This window comes from Perognathus longimembris, chromosome 8 (genome assembly GCF_023159225.1).
Source record: "Perognathus longimembris pacificus isolate PPM17 chromosome 8, ASM2315922v1, whole genome shotgun sequence".
NCBI lineage: Eukaryota > Metazoa > Chordata > Mammalia > Rodentia > Heteromyidae > Perognathus > Perognathus longimembris.
This window is the reverse complement of record NC_063168.1, coordinates 73,760,252-73,782,154: the sequence shown is the minus strand read 5'-3', so window position 1 is coordinate 73,782,154 and position 21,903 is coordinate 73,760,252. Positions and strand designations below refer to the sequence as shown.

Genomic DNA, 21,903 nt, shown 5'->3' with positions numbered 1-21,903 from the left:
TTTAAGAAATGGAAATGCAATATTTCCTTAATCTGGCTTTTTCCCTCTTGTTTTTCTCCTAGAGGAAAGCAATCTCACATTGCAGTTCCTAGCCAACCAAGCTAATGTTTCTGGTGAAATACTCCCATCTTGTGGACTTCTAGAATATTGCTGACAGAGGCCACTTCTTTAGCTCTTACCATTTTAATCAGACAGCATTATCATTACACATTACTTTTATTTTTCCCTGTATTTTGAAAAGACAAGGTTGTTTCATCTGGAAATGCAAATTTATTGAAAATATTACTCTTAAAAACAAAATTATAAAGGCAAGGTCCTCTGTCAAAAAATTAGCTATACAATCTCTAAAGTCATATTCAAGATCTTTAGTAATTATGAATCCTACAATAATCAGATTTACTTAAAACATACCAAGACAAAATATCTGCATTAGAATCTTTTAAAATTTTTAAAGGATATAAAATGTTTTAATATTAAAATATTTTTAAACCAGGTGCCACTGGCTCACGCCCGTCCCCAGCCCCAACAGATCTTTTTTATTCTTCGTTAGCACAAACTTCTAGTAATTGTAAGTGTTCTGCCTCTCCTGAGTGTCACAGGGTACTAATGAGAGGATCCAAGGAAAGCACTTCACTCAGTGTGCCGCACACGGCATGAGGCTGGTACTTTAGCTAGACTATGTCCACACAAGACAAGCTGTATCAAAAAGTTTAGCAAATCAAAAGTGGAGCCCTCTAAATCACCTAAGAACCCTTATAGCAAGCCCCATGAGGGACTGACTGCTATGAGACCAAAGATGAGGAGGAGAGAAGGAAGGATGGGACAAAAGAACCACGTGTGAGAAAGTAGAAAGGAGAGAGAAACAGAGAAAACAAGGGTGTTTGAAATTGCAGTATAAACCTAATTCTGATTTTAATTCTTGCAGAGAATCTGTTATATCGTTTTATGCTTATAGCCTAATAGGTTATACAAAGTTTGACATTTGATTTCCTATAAATCAAATGTGATTTGACTCCAAAAGCAACTCACTAGCTAGTGTAATGCCTATAACGGCCCCCTACATGTTGCTGTTGTCAATATACTGAAATGACCTTCCTTCACTGTTAACCAAGGGTTTAAACATCAGAGATACAGAGCATAAGAAGGAATTTTTGAAACAACCCAAACTATGCTCTAAATCCATCATTTTACTAGAAAAAAATAAAATGAATAAGACAAGAAATTATCACAACAGGACAGACACAGAGAAAATTTAGTTCTGTACATTCCAATCAACAATCAGAATAACTATGGTTTCTTTCAGCCCCGAGGTCATTACCTAGCGTCCTCATAGTCATGGAGTGCCACCGTGTGTCTTTTTCTCTCATTTCTTTCATCTTTACCAGGGAGTAAGTAGTTGCCCAACTACTTTCTTATCTTATTATGTTTTAGCTGGGTCCACGTCTTTCCTTTCCCAGTACACAGTTTACAAAATTTACTTCTCTACGTCCACAGGGTGAGTACACACAAATAAGAGATGCCAGAGCGTTAGGGAAATGGGTAGAATTTTTCCAAAGCCCTACAATGGATCTCTATCCAGTTCAAGGCAAAAATCACTGTCCTGTGCCACTTCAAAAATAGTCCATGGCCTATTCCCCTGACCTCCCCTCCCATCCTGCCCCCTCCTGGGCACCCTCTCATCATACCAGCACCCTTGCTGCTGCTGCTGCTGCTCAAGTGTTCAGTACACGCTCACTCTGGTCTTAAGGACCTTTATGTAAATCATTCCTTCTACCTGGAAACACCTCCTCCGTGGCCTTTGTGCAGCTGCTCCTCTTCCTTCTCAACAAGGACTAGCCTGACCCCTTGTATCCTGACCCTGCATCACTCTGCAAGGATCTCTGGCAATCTCTGCAGTTTTGTTCAAGGATGTATCCTAAAACAATACTTCGCCATAACAGGTATTCAAGAACTATTTTCTAAATAAATGAATATTAAGCTTTCTCCAACCAATTAATTTTTTTGACGTGACATACTTTAATTCCCAAATTTATGCTTTTATTCTTTTTCCTACAGACAGATAATTCTGTTTTAGTGATGATATAAATGTAAAAACCCTATGAACTGAATAGACTCTGCTTCCTGGGTATGTGATTGTTTAGTCAGCAGTGACAAAGGTTTACAATGTGCATTCAAGGAAACCACTAAGAACTGTTTATACATACCTGTAAAACAAATAACCAAAAATATCCAACCAATTAATTTAGTTCATACTTTTGGATGCTGCTACAAACCCAGCAGCAACAACAACAAAAAAATTTCAGAATGATCAAACATGTCTCTTTCATTTTCATTCTCCAAGCAACAAAAGTAGGCATGGTTTTGAAGTGTATCAAAATAAACTCCAAAAATTCTGCCCTTTGCCAGTGGCTCACGCCTGTAATTCTAGCTACTCAGGAGGCCAAGGTCTGAGGATCGCAGTTTAAAGCCAGCCTGGGCAGAAAAGTCCCAGTGAGACTCTTATCTCTAATTAACCACTCAACGGCCAGAAGTGGGGCTGTGGCTCCAAGTGGTAGAGCCAGTAGCCTTGGAGCAAAATGGGCTAAGAAAAAACACAAATTCTGCCCTTCACCTTCACTTATCTTTAAGAATCTAAATTTTGGGGCTGGGGATATGGCCTAGTGGCAAGAGTGCGTGCCTCATATACATGAGGCCCTGGGTTCAATTCCCCAGCACCACATATACAGAAAATGGCCAGAAGTGGCGCTGTGGCTCAAGTGGCCTTGAGCAAAAAAAGAAGCCAGGGACAGTGCTCAGACCCTGAGTCCAAGCCCCAGGACTGGCCAAAAAAAAAGAATCTAAATTTTAAAATTAATTTCCAAGACAATGATTATAAACAATGCAAAGCCAACAATGCATATTTGTCATTATTCTATACTCTAAATAAACTTGGTAAATATACTGTTATCTATTTCTAGGTAGGTAAAATGTTATTTGTGCTAATACTTTTGTATCCATTTGTATAATCTTTATTTCAGTACAAAGTTACCTAGTTTTCCACTTGGAGAATTATCTTAAGATTTCCAAAAGAACCAGATTAAGCTATCTCTTTAAAAAGATAAAGGTACTGACAAAATATTTAATCTCTGCATTCTGGGCAAGTGTGTTTTGGGAAGAAAGATGGAAACAACTATTAAATACAAGCTAGTAATTTAATAAATTTTAAATGATGTCAACATCAATATCTAAAAAATGCCTATCAAGAATACAGAATTTCTGTAACATTCTAAGCTATGCATACAAAAATATCTAAACAGCCTGCATGAAACAATGTCTGAAATAAATTATTTCTAGTATCTCAAAATTTTAATTACCAGTACAAAGATATTTTGTATCATAAGAGGAATGAAACGTCACAAATCTAAATTAATGTTCATTTTCTTCATGTTATTAAAATTCATTATTTAAATCCACATGTAAAGAAACAAGCCTATACAAGATGCACTCCAAATGTTGAAGGGCAAGGAAATAAAGGATGATGGAGGAGATTTATAAGAGATAAGAGAAGCAAGGAAGATTGGGATATTTAATTACCTTAAGCTTATGAAAAGTTTGGTTCAGAAAAGAACATACTCATTCATAAGATATTGCCAAATAATTTAAAGATATCGAATATATCTGTGAAGGTCATTAATTAGATGTCCATGGTGTCTATTCAACAAACAGATGTTTCAATAAAACAGAAACTATTATTGTTTTGCTCTCTCAAAACCTGTCCAATTGTTTTTTTAAAAAACACAAATTCTAAAATGAAATACATTATCCTTTACACAAAATTAGTCTGACCATATCATCCTGAGTAAGATAGTCTAAGCAGTGTCAAAACAGGAATTTAGCACACTGTCTTCACAAAAGCTACTTAAATCGATTCCCTAAAAGTCGCTATCTTTGCCTAAAATACTCGAGACAACAGAAATCAACTTTTATACCAAAATACATCAATGACTGTCTAAAATTCTGTAACGAAAAGTAGGCAGAAAATCTTTATATCTAGAGTTTTTATTTTACACTCTTTCTTCTTACTAAATGTATGTTAACAAAAAAACCTTCAAATGATCAAGACAAAAGCTTTTAGCTCAACACATAATTGCACGAAAATTGCAATAATTGTACCAATTAAAATAATCTTGAATGAACAGTATGTCATCTTAATGTTCCAATGGTTTATAGAGGGATCTACTTAATTAGCTAAAATTGCTTTCCAGTGTTAGTATCAAATGTCATTTGTTAAAAGTTGAACAATTTAGAAAATAATTTAACAAAGCAATTTTACTAAACACCAAGAACCAACATTTTCTTTTTCAGCTGAATAATGCCAGCAGATGTGTCATCAAATTGCTATAAAAATAAATGAGGCTTTTTATGGATTAAAAAATAAGTTTTACTACTAGTGTTAAAAATACTAAATACTATTTTCTGATTGTTTTTACCAAATCAGATTTCTTTAATGGAAAAAATGAATATCAATTATATACCGCTGCTTATTGTCAGCTGTAAATAAAACTTTTTATTACTCAAGTGACAGGCATCAAAAAACTCAACTATGGCTAACTTGAAACAGTCATCTGAATTATTCTAACATCCTCCAATAAATGATTTTGCAATATGTTGATCAAATTGGCTTTGGATAGTTTTCCATTCCAAATCATCTTATTTAAGTCAATTCCTTATAAACTCTCAAAAATTGGTTTCTATCATGTCTTCATGTCTTTGTTGGTTTTTGTCGACCTGGCTACAAATATTGTTTGTAAGTATTGCTAAGAATGTGACACCTGTTAAGCAAAAGTAGCTCATGCCTGTAATCCTAACTACTCAGGAGGGTAAGATCTGAGGATCACAGTTCAAAGCCAGCTGGTCAGAAAAGTCCTCTTGAGATGCTAATCTCCAAATGCATTGTAAAAACTGGAAGAGGTGCTGTGGCTCAAAGTGGTAGAGCACTAGCCTTAAGCCAGAGCTCAGGGACAGTGCTCATGCCCTGAGTTCAAGTCCCATGACTGACCGAAAAAAAAAAAAAAAAGAGTTCTCCAGTGTCCTGTACCCACAAGACCACCTAGGGCAATATTTTCCTGAGTCTGGGAAATCAGAGGCCTGCAGCTGTGGTCCAAGCAACTGCCTGTGTAGGTAGCCGACCTTGGCCTCATGCACAAGATGCTGGTTTTCCAGACACGCACACTGCAATGGTCATGGAGGTTTCCACCCAGATTTCACAGGAAGGCCTGGGAGGCCAGGCCCTGTGTGACGGGCACTGGGTGAGCAGACCCATTCCATGTGGCACTCCCCTCCCCCCAGGCTGTGGGTCAGGATGCAAAGTGTCTGCGAGCACAGGCACTCTCTCGCTCTGGGTCCTGGCTGCTCTAAATTGGGCTGTATCGCTCTACAACACCCTCCCTACCAAGGAACTGAAACCATAAGCCAAAATAAACCTTTCCTCCTCTAAAATAAATAAATGAAACGGATCAAGCAAAGAACAGCAATTTTAGACTCAGTAGTTTGTTTTTGAATAAGACACACAGCTTTCCTTTTCCTAAAACTACAAACTGGGGCTGGGGATATAGCCTAGTGGCAAGAGTGCCTGCCTCGGATACACGAGGCCCTAGGTTCGATTCCCCAGCACCACATATACAGAAAACGGCCAGAAGCGGCGCTGTGGCTCAAGGGGAAGAGTGCTAGCCTTGAGCGGGAAGAAGCCAGGGACAGTGCTCAGGCCCTGAGTCCAAGGCCCAGGACTGGCCAAAAAAAAAAAAAAAAAAAAAAAAAAAAAAAAAAAAAACTACAAACTGTACTACTAAGCTATTGTATTTCTTTAGGGACAAGATCAATTAAGCAGAGTCTAAGAGTCAAAAAGAGTTTCAAATGACTTCTGCTACTGCTCATTAAGTCATTCTTCCACTTTATCTGAAGATTTTCTAACCTCAATCCAGTACATATTACTTAGATGAAGGCTTATTCTTCTATTTTTATTTATAGACAAATAAGACAAAGAATTTCTCAAGAGTAGGTAAGAGGGTCAAGTAGCTGCCTGTTTGTGTTAAATAATGTTTTATGTAGAAACAGACTACATGAAAGTAAATCCCACAACATTACAAATTATTATAGGTAACAAAAATTTTAATTTATTTTTGGTGCTGGTCCTGGGACTTGAACTCAGGGCCTGGGTACTGTCCCTGAGTATTCTACCACTTGAACCCAGCTCTACTTCCAGCTTTTTTTTTTTTTTCCTGGTGGTTAATTGGAGATTAAGCGTCTCAAGAACTTTCTTGCCTGGGTTGGCTTCAAACAGTGATCCTCAGATCTCAGCCTCCTGAGTAGCTAGGAGTACAGGTATGGGCTACATGTGCCCAGCATTAAAGTTAATTTTTAACTATTAAAGAAATGTGTTCGTCTGGCAAGTGTTCATAATTACATAGTACCCAGGACATGACAGACATGTTTATTCAAGAAATAATACTACTTAGTATTAGTATTAGTATTTTACTACACAATAAAGGAAAATCCCACTCATCTATCTCATAAGGTGATTTCTAAAAGATCACAGGCCAGAAGTATAATGAAATCAATGAGAATGCTCTTTGAATTCAGAAGTACAAAAGTATACACTTTATACTTACTATTTTTATTTCCGTTTGTCTTTATATGTATTTTGTTTTGTTTTGAAACTCAAGCCAAGACAAAGTTAAATACAAAGATGTTGAACTAAATACCTTTCATAGATGGTTTTCACTGTTAGTTGATCTGGGACACCTTCAGTTTCCTCCAAATATAGTATCAGCCATGAAGTCCGATATGGCCACTGCTCAGTAAGGTTGATCCAGCTGGCAAGTCTGTCCCAGTTGAAAGTAATCTGATTGGCTCTCAGCAACCGCCCTTTAAGAAATACCAAAGCATGTTAAAATTAATAGTTGTATAATACTATGTTAAGTAAAACATTTGATAAATGCACAAATAATTTAACTTATTTTTTTAATTTGGTGTTTGATTATACTACACATTTAAATCTAGTGTTTATATGTTTTCTAAAAACCTGGTTTTTGAAGCTGATGACAGAGGCAAGTGTGGTGGTGCATGCCTGCAATTCTAGCACTCAGGAAGCTGACACAAGAGGATTGTGAATTCAACCTTGTCTCAAAAAGAATAAAGTCAAATAAAGATTCTAAGGAATTAAAACGAGTCCACTTAGTTCTAAAGTTATTGTTATTTGATTTGCTATTGGTGCTACTTGACCACATACATGCAGGAGAAATCTTTTAAATCATGTATCACAGTCTCAATGCTGCCCAAACATATAGTAGAATATTCATTCACCCAAGGAAATACTACTGATAAATCTTAAAGAGATCTAAATACACTGGTCCATTCTTGTTTATTATGGATGGATGTATAATCCCAAAGACTTCTATTTTTTATGTATTAACAGCAGTACACCAGTGATCTAGCAACTTAGTTATTAGAATGTTTTAAAAATGTATATGTATATATTTAATCAAATAGCCCTGTCTACTGTAGGGTTTTCTGGAGATTATAATTCAGTATTCTACCACTGGGCATGCTTACATGTAGACAGTTGCTATTACCACATGTTCAGTACTGAAGCTTCCTTTCATTCATAATCATTATACTTCATTATAATCAGTTTCACCTTGATTTGGTAAAGATACAATTTGCTGATATTGTTTCTTAATTTTAAAACGTGGACTATTTTATTTCATTATTACCAATTTATTTTGTATCTGGCTAAGGTATCTGCTTTTTTTGGTTCACATTTGAATGATATCTTACCCTACTGCTAATAGATATAGATGTGTAATGCCCACATCTTCAGATCCTCATTCATTAGCAAATCTGCTTACAATGCAAACTAATCTTTTCTCCCTGAATGCTCTTTCTCCAGTGGATGGGATCTGGTCTGCTAGATCAATGACAGGGTTTTGCCTACCACCCAAGTGACTCATAGATGTAGCATAAACAGTGATATAAAAATGTTGAAGATAAAGTGCTTTTAAAGAACATATGGCCTTCACAAAGTCTACTCTCGGGAGAATACACAATAAACCAAATGAAAGTCTATGAAATGAATTTGTCATAAATCATAACAAGAATATCTTAAGTCATTCTTCCATTTCAACAATTTTCTATAAAGTTCTATAAAGCACGAATAGGTCAAGGTAGAACTAAATGAATAAAAAGCAGACACTGAAAAGCAAAGCATTAAAACATGCTTGCAACATGGACAATATACTTCTAGAACTTTTAAACTGAATGCAAAAACTGATGAGAATTTTGAGAGCTGAATTGGAGACCTAAGTTGTAACGACATAAGGTGAAACCTCTGTAATGATTAGATTTGGTCCTCAAAGTAACAGCTCTGGGTAAGATGCTGAATACCTCAAGTCTACCTATAGTTTCTTTAGTGAATTAAAAAAATTCACTCATTCATTATGTTAGTGATGACAGGGATAGTTGTGATCCTGAAAGAACTCAAGGTGTGTTGGGAGAGATGAAGAAATAAGAAGAAAAACTATCAGGTAAGGGCTGTGCTGGAGATACAAATGAACTAATGTGTGAAAAGAAAAAAGTGAGCACCAAATCTAAAAGCAGAACCTAAATCTCCTTCCAAATAATTTTTAGAACAAAGTCATGGAAGATGAGTTAGTTTGACATCACTTTCCACCTCTATTCTTCCAAATTTCAACAACACTGCTTCTGAGCTGTTCATACAATCAAGGCCTTTACACTTGCTGTTCTTTTTGCTTAGAATGTTTTTCTCCAGATATACATAAAACTCACTTCCTATGTCAGTCAGCTCTTATGAATCCACAACAGTGACACAGGCATTGTTGTGGATACTGAGGAAATAGCAAAACAGACAAAAATCCTCGCCATGTGAGTTTTACATTCTACTCAAGAGAGAAACAGCTAGGAAAACAAAGTAAATGACAGAATACATTAGTGAAATAAAGCAGAGTATGAATAAGCAAGGAATACCAAAGATATGTCATTTTGCATGTGCAAGAAGATCTCACTGAAAGCAAAGACTTAAAAAGAAGTGAGAAAACCCATAGTGCATGTATCTAAAAACTAACCATGGCAAGCACAGGAAATGAAAGTTGGGTCTAGTAGCCAGATGCCAGTGGCTCACACCTGTAATCTTAGCTACACGGAGGCTAAGATTTGAGGATCATGGTTCGAAGCCAGCCCATGCAGGAAAGGCTGTGAGACTCTCTCTTATCTCCAATTAACCACCAGAAAACCAGAAGTGGTGCTGTAGTCCAGAGTGGTAGAGCAATAACCCTGAGTGAAAAAGCTCAGGCACAGTGCCCAGGCCTTGAGTTCAAACCCCACAACTGATGAAAAGAAAAGAAAAGTGGTCTAGATAGAAAACAAGAGCTACAAGAACCGTGGCCAAGAGCATTCTAATGCTAAATGGTAAGTGGAGATGAAGAACAACCACAGTATGCAGGAGGAAAACACAGTACATGCACAGTACATGCAGCACTCTGGGGCCAAAGGAAGAAAGCAAGCATGACAAGGAGAACTGACAAAAACATTGCTGACTGCTGTTACTAGGGTCCCATATGCGAGGCAAGCACTCTTGCCACTAGGCCATATCCCCAGCAGTAGGGTCCCATATGAAGACTAGGTCTGGCCAATGGACTTCTGAAATATGGAAGCTACTGGTGACCTTGAAAACATACTTTTGCTGAAGTACTAATAGCAAAAGAGCCTTGGAGTGAATTTAGAGGTATTAGAGGAAAACAATAGGAAAAACAGGGCAGTAGCTAGAGGTAGAGTTCAGAGAAGTTCTTGGGGAAGAAAGGACCGTCTCAGTACTATCTCTGTTTCACTATCCTATGTAACATCCATCTTCAGTCTTCCGAACTGAGAAAGGGACTCATCAATCACACAATTAAAGTGTGATGAAATTTAATTTTAAAATATATGACAGTTCAGAGCATGAACCCCAACCTTAGTATGAAACACAACTCTGGGTAACACAATTCCTCACAGTTAATAGTAGGACATACTACAAAGTACCAATCAATAATGTGCAGACAATAAAAACTATAGTCACCTGTGACAGAAACAATATTGAGTAATCGTCTCATGGTCTGCGGGCTGATGTCACTGAACCAGTCCTCGGTAACCAGCAACTTTGTGAGATCGAAGGACATCTGCCGCGTGATGGTCCTCTGCATCTGCCTTCTGCGGTAGGTGTCCTGAAACAGAGCACACCCACAGCACAAGCCTGAAAACGCAGGCTTCTTATGACAGTCCCCATCAGCCACAAAAGAAGAGCACACACCAATAAGCTCATACCACTCCCATCCCTGAGCAGAAACGTCACAAAACCATTAGTGGCAACTGCGTCAAATGACTTAGGGTCTTCAGATGCACTGTGTTTAGAGTTCAATTTATTAGTAAAATGAATTTCACACTAGAAACAAAGAACACTGTATAAAGACTATATTCACATCCTGTGGAGATTCAATACTTAAAGAAAACTAGAATAAATAATATGGCAACTAAACCTCTGTCTTATTTTAAGGACACAGCATTTGATTTTTAGGTTCTTTTAAAGTGTGTGACAATTATATCACAGGCCTACCCACTCTAATGATCCTTATATCTCTAGGAATTAAAGCACAATGGAATGATAATTCCATCTCAGAAGAGAAGACCAGGCACAATAAAGGTGTGTCCTCATCTAAGGTGGAGGTGCAAGGGAAAGGTGGAGAGTCCAGGCTCCCAAAAGAGAAATTCAAAACGGCAAATCATACATTCCTCTAAATTTAGTGCTACCCACTGTTATTCAGTGTATCAACTTTGCAACCCTACCTATAAAGGATAGAAGCATTAAGACTGAAAGATCCAAAATGTCATTAAAGACACATGGTTTTTAAAAAGTAAAAATTTCAAATTTAATGGCAGCAAATCAAAAAGAGACAGTTCTAATGCTAGTCCACAGCAGCTGTCCCTACACATCACTATCACAATAGGAAAGTGTTGGAGAAGGAACCTAAGGCGTCTGGGAAGGCTAGGATCACCAAGTAGAGGAAGAGTTCCCACCCCGTCAGCATTAATCAAGGAGGAAGGCCAAACCAAAGACAAAGCCACATTTTTTTTTTCACATCACCTTCCTCATTTACAGCCATGAGGGCAAAAGGCATAATCCAGACATGTTCAGGAATTGATACAATACACACAATCTTTTGATTTAAAATTTCATTCAGGTTTTGATACGACTGAGATCTGGGTCAGCACCTGGGCCGAGAACAGGCTGGGAGAGACAGAACTCCTCCCTTTTTTAAGGTTGGTATGGCTGTAGGTGAAGACACTCCCTGAGATGCTCAAAGCTCAAAGGAAATCCAGTGATACTGTTTAACAGAAGAGTTTAATGTAATATTCACAAAAAACTAGGTTGCATCAGCTTAACGCTATTGAATAGCTGCAATACAGATAGATAAATAGCTAAAAATGGATCAGGCCTAGGGGTGCAGTAAATGCTCTCAATGGGCTCAATCCGGAGCATCATAGGGAAATTTTAAATTAATTAGCTAATTAAACTAATAAAGCAAATGTCATCTTACCCGTCTATTGAGGGCTGTCTTGCTACCAAGTTTTGTCATCTCCCCCCCTAGGCTGTTCTGTGACACTCTTCTGTCAGCATCTTCCTGTATCCCTGAAAGAATAGATCAAGAAAGCAGCTTGTGCAGAGTGCTGTTGTGCATGATAGTCAAATGATGTGAAAATACCAAAGACATTTTTTAAGACAAAAAGAGAGATGCCATTAAAAACAACAACAGCAAAAGAAAAAATTCAAAATGACTTGAAACCCAAGTACATTAGGAGCTGGATCTTTACCTGTAGCATCTGAGCAAGAAATGTCCCCATTTGTTGCTGATGTTACCAGAAATTTCCTTGCATTGCTGAGTCCTCGACTATTAAGGAAAACAGGCAAATGAACTATATTGCGCATATAGTCATGTCCATTTATATTTGAATCACGAAGCACACTATTAAGGTTCTGGTTAATGGCCTTTATGATAATATGTGGATCACTCGCAAAAATGGCAATAAATGGGCCTTTTGAAAACAGAACTCTGACCTGTGGGAGAAAAAAATGTATGGTTATGAGACAAATTTTAAATATCCAAAATAATAAGATACCTTTTTGAAATCTGTGCTAGTCTCTGGTGACTATGCTAAAAATAGTAGTCACTTTTCATCAAAATTTACTCTATTTAAACAGAAATTTTACTAATGGCTCAGTCTGGGGTTGCCACCACCTGACAGTGACAAAACTTGCTAAGAAAACAACTAACAGGTAGGGTTGAGAAAGATGTGGGAAAATGGTGGGAAGGGTAACACTGATCAAGTTACATATCATTGGCTGATTTGCTGATTTAAAACCCATTGGTACAACCACTTAATGCTAATTTTTACAAAAGTCATTACCATCTCCCTTTGAGGTACTTGCTGTGTATACGAGAAAGATCAATGCACAGAGAGGTATTTGTGAGCACATGTCCTGGGTACACTGCTCTGGGCCCACAGTTGTGGCACAGTTGCAAAGAGAAGCCAAATTCTCTGGATTCCTTAATAACTACCTGCAAAGCGCAGCTGGTGTCATACCTGCCCTAAGAGATGCTCCATTTGGTTTTCTCCTCACACTGTCATTAATTCAAATCATTTAAATGAGACATTTACTCTTGCTATTCTTTTTCTACACAAAGAACAGCTGCTTTTTACAAATGAAAACTGACTAGAGAAACCACAGCTACTCAAAAAGTGCACTGTGTGGTCATGCATCTTCCTCTGCCACAAAGAAACGATGACGAGTTTGGAAATGCCTGCAACGTACAGTGTCCAGCATCTGAAGGACTTTGTCCTGCTCACAGGCATCTAACCCATCGATGATAACCACCAGCCGTGTCTGATTCTGAGTGAAGCTATCAATGGTTTTTGCCATCTTGGCCATCAGCTCCACTTCACACTTGAGAACCTGCACAAAGCACAGAAGACATGAGAACGTTAAACACGATTCCTGAGAAGGAAGGTAAAAAGTCATGCAACTGGAAAGAAAGAAATTCAAAGTCCTTGTTCCAGCTGAGACTCCACCTCAAGCTGAAGGGAATGTTTCACACTGTACAAGGCAACTACATGTAAAACAGAGCACCTCATCTTTAGCGTGTCAGGACAGAGTGGAGGCTGTCATGACTTACTTGGCCAAGATGAGAGGCTCTGAATACCAAAAGACTTGGAAATGAATGCAAATTCAAAATGTCTGGTGATTTTTAAACTATTAAAGTTCCCTAGTAGCCTCTGACCTTGACGAAGTAAAGATCCTGCAGAATTCTTTAAACCTCTTAGGTACAAAGTGTGGTCTGGAGTAAATCCCATCCCATGTCTTCCTAGGGAGCTACCAGGATTACAGGTACACACTATGAGTCCCTGTTCAATTTGGTAGTTTGAGACAAAAGTAAACTAAAAATCATTTTCCTGTGTATTTACCAAAAGGAGCTGAAGAGATCTCTAACAAAAACCTTCACACAGGTATTTACAGTAGCTTTATTCATAATTGCTAAAACTTGATTCAACAAAGATATCTTCAATAGATGAGCAAATGGACTGTGGACCACTTAGGCGCTAGTCAGTGCCAGAAGAAAATGAGATCTGGGATTGGGAAAGACTGAAGGGACTATGAATGTGGGTTACCAAGTAAACGCAGCCAATGTGAAAAGGCTGTATAGTGTATGATTCCAACTACATAATATTCTGGAAAAGGCACAAGGGTGGAGAGAGCAAAGAGATCTCTGACTGGCCAGGGTTGGAGGAGCTGGAGAAGCTAGAGAAATGAGTGGGTGGAGCAGAGACTTTCATGATAATGAAAAATGATGGAAATATGTCATCACACACGTGTCCAAACCCACAGGATGTATCACCAAGAATGAATCCTAGTAAACTGTAACACAGGGAATTGTGATGGGTCACTGTAGGTCCATCAACGATGACCAATGTACCACTCTTGTTAGGAGTGTTGATAACAAAATCAACTCTTTACATGTGGGAGGGAAGGTCATACAGGATATCTCTGTATGTTCTCTCAATTTTCCTACAGTCCTAAAATAGCTTTTAAAACATAGTCTTGAAGCCAGGTGCTGGTGGCTCACACTCTTAATCCTCACTCAGGAGGATGAGATCTGAGGATCACAGTTCAAAGAGAACCTCAGCAGAAAAGTCTGTGAAACTCTTTATTTCTAATTAATAATAATTTTTTTAAAAGCCAGAGGTGGAGGGCTGGGAATATGGCCTAGTGGCAAGAGTGCTCGCCTCCTACACATGAAGCTCTCAGTTCGATTCCCCAGCACCACATATATGGAAAACGGCCAGAAGGGGTGCTGTGGCTCAGATGGCAGAGTGCTAGCCTTGAGCGGGAAGAAGCCAGGGACAGTGCTCAGGCCCTGAGTCCAAGGCCCAGGACTGGCCAAAAAAAAAAAAAAAAAGGCCAGAGGTGGAGCTGTGGCTCAAGTGGTAGAGTGCCTTAAGCAAAAGAAACACAAGGACGGCCCCCAAGCCCTGAGTTCAAGCCCTGGAACAGGCACAAAATAAAAAGCAGAACAAAACATAGTCTTAAATAAACAAACTAATTAAAACTCAATGAAATCCAAAAGGTCTAGGGATGTCACTGGGTGGTAGAGTGCTTGCCTAGCATGTGTAAAAGCCCTGGGTTGCATCTCTATCACTGAAACACACACACACACACACACACACATACACACTGCATCCATCCATCACCTTAAATTCACAAAACACATTCCCTAAAGCCCAAGTGAGCATGGTTATGATACTACACATACATTACAATTTTTTGTAATAGCCAAAGAATGCTTACTTTCATGAATCCTTCACTTTTCAATTTGTGCAGTTTGGAGGCAGCATTGTGGAGGCGTTTCCTTTGAGAATTCAGGAGGGAATCCAACACTTGCCACCATGTACGGCAGTTCAGCACGAAAGCCAACCCCACTATAGATGCAATTGCTATGAGGACAGCATTGACTGTCAGATGCTTGGGGTCAACTCTGAAGATAGCCAATAGAGTAATTCCAGCGATAATGCAACCCAAGATAAAAAGGAAGATGATAAAAGATGGGAGACAACATGTTTTTTTCCACTTCTTTTTACCTGCAATACAACAAATGGTTTGTTTTTTTCCTAACAATTATTAACGCATCAAGTGTCTAGAAAATTCTAATTGTTACAATCATGGCATCTGATGACTGTGATTTCCATTCACTGCAGCCCCATCCTCTGGACACACACAAAGAAGGAAGAAAAGAAATCCTACCCTGAGACTCTTCAGTCTTGAACACTCGAAAAAGCCTGGTTGCCAAAAAGCCAAATTCTCTCTCACAAGCATCTGAGAGGGTTGCAATCATTTCAGCCAAGGAAGTTTCTCCACCTACACTGGACAGCCTGTTGTAGTCTGTAAACAAAAACCTTGGGGGAAAAGACCAATCAAAACATTACTCAGCTACCTAAAGCAACAAATAATCTGAACATATTTCATTTCCACTTAGTCTATACTTTCTCCCTGTTGCTTTCAAAGTTCTGAGTACAGAAAGAACTTGGAGTTAGGCACCTTCTACTTTCAACATCTTACACTATTCTCTTAGGAAAAACATTAACAAAAGCTAAACATATACAAAGTAACTCTAAAGGAAAAAGGAGGAAAGCAATGACAGAACTTTGATAAGGATTATCAGATACTTCAGAAGATCTCATGGTACAGTGATTAAAAGGTGGTGCTTAGAGCTGGGAAGGTGGCTTAGTGGTAGAGTGTTTGCCTAGCATGCCTGAAGCCCTGGGTTCCATTCCTCAGCACCACATAAACATAAAAGGCCAAAATGGTGCTGGGGCTCAAGTGGTAGAGTGCTAGCCTTGAGCAACAGAAGCTCAGGGACAGTGCCCAGGCCCTGAGTTCAAGCCCCAGCACTGGCAAAATAAATAAATAAATAAAGGTGGTGCTACATGTTAAAATGTGCACACAATGTTGCACAAACGAAGTTTTCTAAAACCAAGTGAAGAATTTAGAACATGAGAAAATATTATACTCATCAGAATTTTAATCCTAGAAGTATTTAAAAACCAAGTTTTCTAATGTCTCATTTTATTTATAGCTTCAATATCTATGGGCATAGTTATAACATATTCTTTTCACAATTTTTTTTTTTGCCAGTCCTGGGCCTTGGACTCAGGGCCTGAGCACTGTCCCTGGCTTCTTTTTGCTCAAGGCTAGCACTCTGCCACTTGAGTCACAGCGCCACTTCTGGCCGTTTTCTGTATATGTGGTGCTGGGGAATCGACCCCAGGGCTTCATGTATACAAGGCAAGCACTCTTGCCACTAGGCCATATCCCCAGCCCCTTTTCACAGTTCTTTAAAATAACAGAATTGTTTGCATCTTGGATCTCAGAATTAATGTTGTTTGTTTGTTTTGTGCTGGTGCTGGTGCCAGGGCCTGAACTCAGGGCCTGGGCGCTGTTTCTGAGGTTTTTTTTGCTGAAGGCTAGTGCTCTACCACTTGAGCCATCACTCTACTTCTAGCTTTTTTTGCTGTTACTGTTCTTGTTAATTGGAGATAAGAGTCTCAATTATTTTATTCTATTATGTATGCTTTCCTTTAAACTTCTCCTTTTTAAATCCTTTTCCTCATAATTAATTGTCACCTGTTAATTATACTATCCCCTCAGCCTTCACGGGAGACTGACTTTAGGACTAGTTCAAATCCCTCATAAGAAAGAGAACAAGGGGCTGGGGATATAGCCTAGTGGCAAGAGTGCCTGCCTCGGATACACGAGGCCCTAGGTTCGATTCCCCAGCACCACATATACAGAAAACGGCCAGAAGCGGTGCTGTGGCTCAAGTGGCAGAGTGCTAGCCTTGAGCGGGAAGAAGCCAGGGACAGTGCTCAGGCCATGAGTCCAAGGCCCAGGACTGGCCAAAAAAAAAAAGAAAGAGAACAAGCTGGGTGCTAGAGGCTCACACCCATAATCCTAGCTACTCAAGTGCTGAGATCTGAGGATCATGGTTTAAAGCCAGCCTGGCAGGAAAGTCTGTGAGACTCTAATCTCCAATTAATCTCCAGAAAACTGGAGGTGATGCTGTGGCTCAAAGTGGTGGAATGCTATCCTAGAACAAAAAGCTCAGGGACAGTTCCCAGGCCCTGAGTTCAAGCTTTTATGACCAAATAAATAAATAAATAGATAGATAGCACAGTATTTACATTGTTACCTCTAAATTATTTATAATATCTATTACAATACAATGCTATGTCAACAGCTCTTATATTGTACTAAGAAATAATAACAAGGGAAAAGTCTGTATATTTTCAGTACAAGTGCAAATTCCTTTTTAAAATATTTTTTTCATGTGTAGTTGGTTGAATCTCCAGGTATAAAACCCAGGCATAGGAAGGCTGACTTTTCTTTCTTATACAGTTTTGATGGTTTGACCTATTTATTTTCATTTTAAATTACATGTATCTTATCTTACTAGAATCTGAAATTTTTTCTGATTTGTTGCACTATTCTTTTGCTAATTCTTACTGAAGTTCTTTTGCTTTTAATTTCCGAACGTCTTTTCTTTCATTGTACTTTTATTTGAAGGCCTCAGCAATTTTCTTTATTCCTTGGCTTAAGTGTTTTTCATCTTTAATGTTTTCTCAGGAATTTCCTATTGGGTACGGATCATTTTACACAGGCATGGAAAGCATTGCAGCAATGAGGAGACAGAAGTACAGAGAGGCAGGCTGAGTGTTCGCAGGTCGCATGTGCATTTAAGGAGATGCCAGATCACTAACCTGGAGTTCCAGACAGCAGGATTCCATTTTAATCTTTTCAAAGTGTGTCTCAAAGGATGTCTACAGTGCTGAGATTTTACTCAGTGGAAGAGCCCTTGTCTAGCTTGCATGAAGACCTGGGTTTAATCACCAACTCTGCCTTTTGTACTGCTAAAAAAATGAAGCTCAAAGGATGGTAACAGGTAACCAAAAGAGTGTGTGTGTGTGTGCGTGTGTGTGTGTAGGAGTCTGCACAAATGAAATGTAGCAAATCAAAGTTAAACAGGTTTCTTTACAGAAAAGTGATGATATACAAGACAGATACATACTTCGGTGTAAGCATGTTTTCCTTGTATTTTTTCATATAAAAGGTTCCGATACCAATGTTTTTTGAAACTTTATTAAGTAAAAGCATTTTTTTTTTTTGCTTTATCTCATTAGAAGTTATTTCCAACAATGGGAGCAACTTACCTCACAGGTAAAGCTTTTGTTGTTTGCTCTGGCAATTCCGGTGGGTTCACGAACATCAACTTGAAGAGGAGTTCCAAATATCCAATGTGTCTTGCCAATCTGGTACTGAGGACCCAGGCCCAGTTCCAACTCTCCCCTTCCCTTCGTCCACCAAAGAAAATGACAACTGAAATACAGTTTAAAAAAAAATTATTGAAAACAATCATTCATCAGGCAGGTTCTTTTCTCCAAATAGTCAACTATTGAGTAATGACAGCCAAGGTAGTATGACCTTTAATGGTACATAGTAATTCCTATCTACTCCTCAAAGAACGCCTTAACTAACTTCCCAAACACAGAAAAGATAAGTGAAAAAATGCAAGCTTACTAAAATATGACCAAAGAATCACAACTAGAAAGATAATGCCTTAAACAGAGACAGACCCATGGCTCAGATTCAATAAGCACTCAAAGTTCTATCAGTTTTGCAACTTGAACTTGTAACTAAAGATCCTTCCAAAGGTGATTATATTCTATTTTCTTCTTTGCTTTTAGATAAAGTAACTTTTTAAAACTAATGTCAAAATGCTCTAGAACCTGACAGGGCTGGCTATAGTTTTCTCTTCAAAGTAAGATTTACAGCCAGTTGCTAGTGGCTCACACCTGTAATCCTAGCTACTCAGGAGGCTGAGATATGAAGATAATGGTTCAAAGCCAACCTGGGCAGAAAAATCTATGAGACTCTTATCTCCAATTAACCACCAAAAAGCCAGAAGCAGAGCTCTGGCTCAAGTGGTAGAGCATCAGCTTTGAGTGAAAAAGCAGCTAATGGATGGTGCCTAGACCCTGAGTTCAGGCTCTAGTACGTGTACACACACACACACACACACACACACTTATGTTTCAGCCATTAATGAACCATAAAGTAAATATAATAAATTAAAAAGAGTCCTGATAATATGTTGACAAGTAGTTCACTAGGTTCTAAAAGGATTGCAGCCAGCTTGCGAACAATGTTCCTGTAAGCCAATCTATAAAAAAACAAAGATCAATTTTCTTAGCCAAATTAGAAAAATTACATATAGGTGTTAAAGGGAAAATATGTTGTAAGTAAAACAATTAGTCTTGATGTTTTTTGCTCCATCACCAAAGAAAATAAAAGTAAAGACTTACCGAAGAATATATATAAGAGAGCTAGGAAGCTCAATGAGACTGCTATGCCAAGATTCAGGTCAACCGTGAACACAAACAGTAAGCCAAGCCCTCCACAAAGTAGCAGGGTGAGAAATACAATAAGCCAAGAAAACTGAAAAAGAGGTTCAATTTGCTGTCCTGCAAATGTCTTCATTTCATCTGAAAGAGAAATGAATATGAAACCCTATTTCTGCCTTTTCCACCTGTTCCCCGTGACCACACCTATGTGTCTACCCCGCTGCCCGGCTCCATTCCGAGGATGCCCCAAACGCTCATCTGTCAAGATTTCGTTGGCGTTTCTATTTTGTCAATGACATGAAAACAACAATGTTTTCTTTCTGTGTGTAGAAAAAGAAGTACACACCACTATGTTTCTGTGATCTCATCCTCCCTCTCCAAGGAGATTTGAGAACCAGTTTTCAAAGGTGTTCTGATCCCAAATGAGCCTCACAACGTCACTTTCTACAAAAGGTGAGGCAATTTTTTTTTGCAGGGAATACTGAAACCTGTCCTTGAGAACAAGAGCAATTTTGCCAGGCAAAAGGGATGGGAGGCAGCTGTGTAGAAAGCAAAGCCTGGAAAATGCCTAGCCTGCAGTAGCCAGAGCTTATGTCCTCCTTACTGTGAACCCAGCTAGTCAGGGTTTTGCCTGATGTTAGAAATAAATTCAAATGACCATGAGGAAAATCGAGACCTGCAAAACCCCAACCAATTTATTTTAGCAAACTGTGTCACACAAATACCCATACACAGAGCTGTTTTTTTTATTTACTTCAGAGAAAACCTTGCTATATAAACAAAGACTTTGTACAAGCATCTTTACCTTCCAGTTTCTTGAGTAGAAAAGATTTCCCACTTCCCCACTGTGCATACAAGCCCACACAAATGGGTGGCTGCATGGTAGGTTCACTGAGAATGTCTGCTAGGGCACTGCTATATAAATCATAACCAAGCATGTCACCGTCTGTTTCAGTAGGAGACAAGTGTCCTGTAATTAGAAAGACATCACATCCTTACGTTACATAGTGGCATTACTAGTAGAAAGAATACCAATTTTCATTTCTTGACTAATAGGAAAAACAAACTTACTGTATACATTTAGGTCTGTGTAAAAATAGGTTCAGAGATGCTTAGAAAAATGCCATATTTCATGGAACTTATGATACCTACTAATTATAAAGCTGTATGCTGGCAAATTGTGAAGGATGAAGAAGAAAATGAGGAAGAGATAACAAATTTAGTATGCATAACACTTATTTTGTAGAAAAGATTGGATGCTGGTGGCTTACACCAGTAATCCCAGCTACTCAGGAGGCTGAGATCTGAAGATTACAGTTTGAAGCTAGCCCCAGCAGAAAAGCTCAAGAGACTCCATCTCCAATCAACCACCATAAAGCCAGACGTAGAGGTATGGCTCAAGTGGCAGAGCACCAACCATGAATAGAAAAATCAAGTGGGAGTATGAGGCCCTGAGTTCAAGCCCTGGTATTGGCATATTGTGCACACATGTATGCACGCGCATGCACACACACACACACACACACACACACACAGATATTGTTACAAAGTTTTGGTGAAGGACTGGGAATATGGCCTAGTGGCAAGAGTGCTTGCCTCCTATACATGAAGCCCTGGGTTCAATTCCCCAGCACCACATATACAGAAAATGGCCAGAAGTGGCGCTGTGGCTCAAGTTGGCAGGGTGCTAGCCTTGAGCAAAAAGAAGCCAGGGACAGTGCTCAGGCTGAGTCTAAGCCCCAGGACTGGGGAAAAAAAAAAGTTTTGGTGAAGAATATAATATATAATCAGGTAAAAAGAAATAGTCTATGGTTTTTTTTCTTAGATAGGTTCAATGACTCAAAGATACTAAATCTTGCCAAATTAATCACTTTAAGAAAATTCCAATTAAAACCCCTAAGAGTATTTTTTAATTGTAAAGCAAGAAAACTTGTAAGAACAACTAATAAAGAAATGTAAAGACTACCAAAGGATATTGTCACTACAGAAAAGAAGAAAAATATATTATACAACTGCAATAATTAAAACATAGTGTAAACTTGTGTGAGATACTAACATCACAGGAATTTAAAATCATTTGGAAAAGGACGAATTTGTAAGTGGTATAGGGAGAGTATAACCATTTGTTTAAAATTAAAATATACACTTCATTGGCTAAAAAATGTTTCTGAAACTATTAAAAATTATACATAAAGGGCTAGGTATGGTGTCACATGCCTGTAATTCTAGCTACTTGGAAGGCAGAGGTAGTATGACCACAATCTGAGGCTAGTCTAGGTCAACAAAATTAGTGGCATCCTATCTCAATGAACAAGCTGAACATGGTGGTACACATTTGCAATTCCAGCTTTGCATGTGGTAGAGGTA

General features: G+C 38.5%; 1 protein-coding gene across 10 annotated transcripts in view; it reads right to left on the bottom strand.

Moving 5' to 3' along the window:
• Positions 1-21,903, bottom strand: part of Kidins220 (kinase D interacting substrate 220) — an 88,966-nt gene that overhangs the window by 40,423 nt on the left and 26,640 nt on the right. For all 10 annotated transcript variants that reach the window (XM_048353452.1, XM_048353454.1, XM_048353453.1 and 7 more), the window contains exons 13-22: positions 20,342-20,506; positions 19,498-19,677; positions 18,346-18,511; positions 15,383-15,534; positions 14,930-15,219; positions 12,899-13,039; positions 11,899-12,142; positions 11,625-11,716; positions 10,109-10,253; positions 6,741-6,903 (exon numbers count right to left, since the gene is read on the bottom strand). In XM_048353452.1, the coding sequence (XP_048209409.1) occupies positions 6,741-6,903; positions 10,109-10,253; positions 11,625-11,716; positions 11,899-12,142; positions 12,899-13,039; positions 14,930-15,219; positions 15,383-15,534; positions 18,346-18,511; positions 19,498-19,677; positions 20,342-20,506 (1,738 nt within the window). The remainder of the gene's footprint in view (positions 1-6,740; positions 6,904-10,108; positions 10,254-11,624; positions 11,717-11,898; positions 12,143-12,898; positions 13,040-14,929; positions 15,220-15,382; positions 15,535-18,345; positions 18,512-19,497; positions 19,678-20,341; positions 20,507-21,903) is intronic.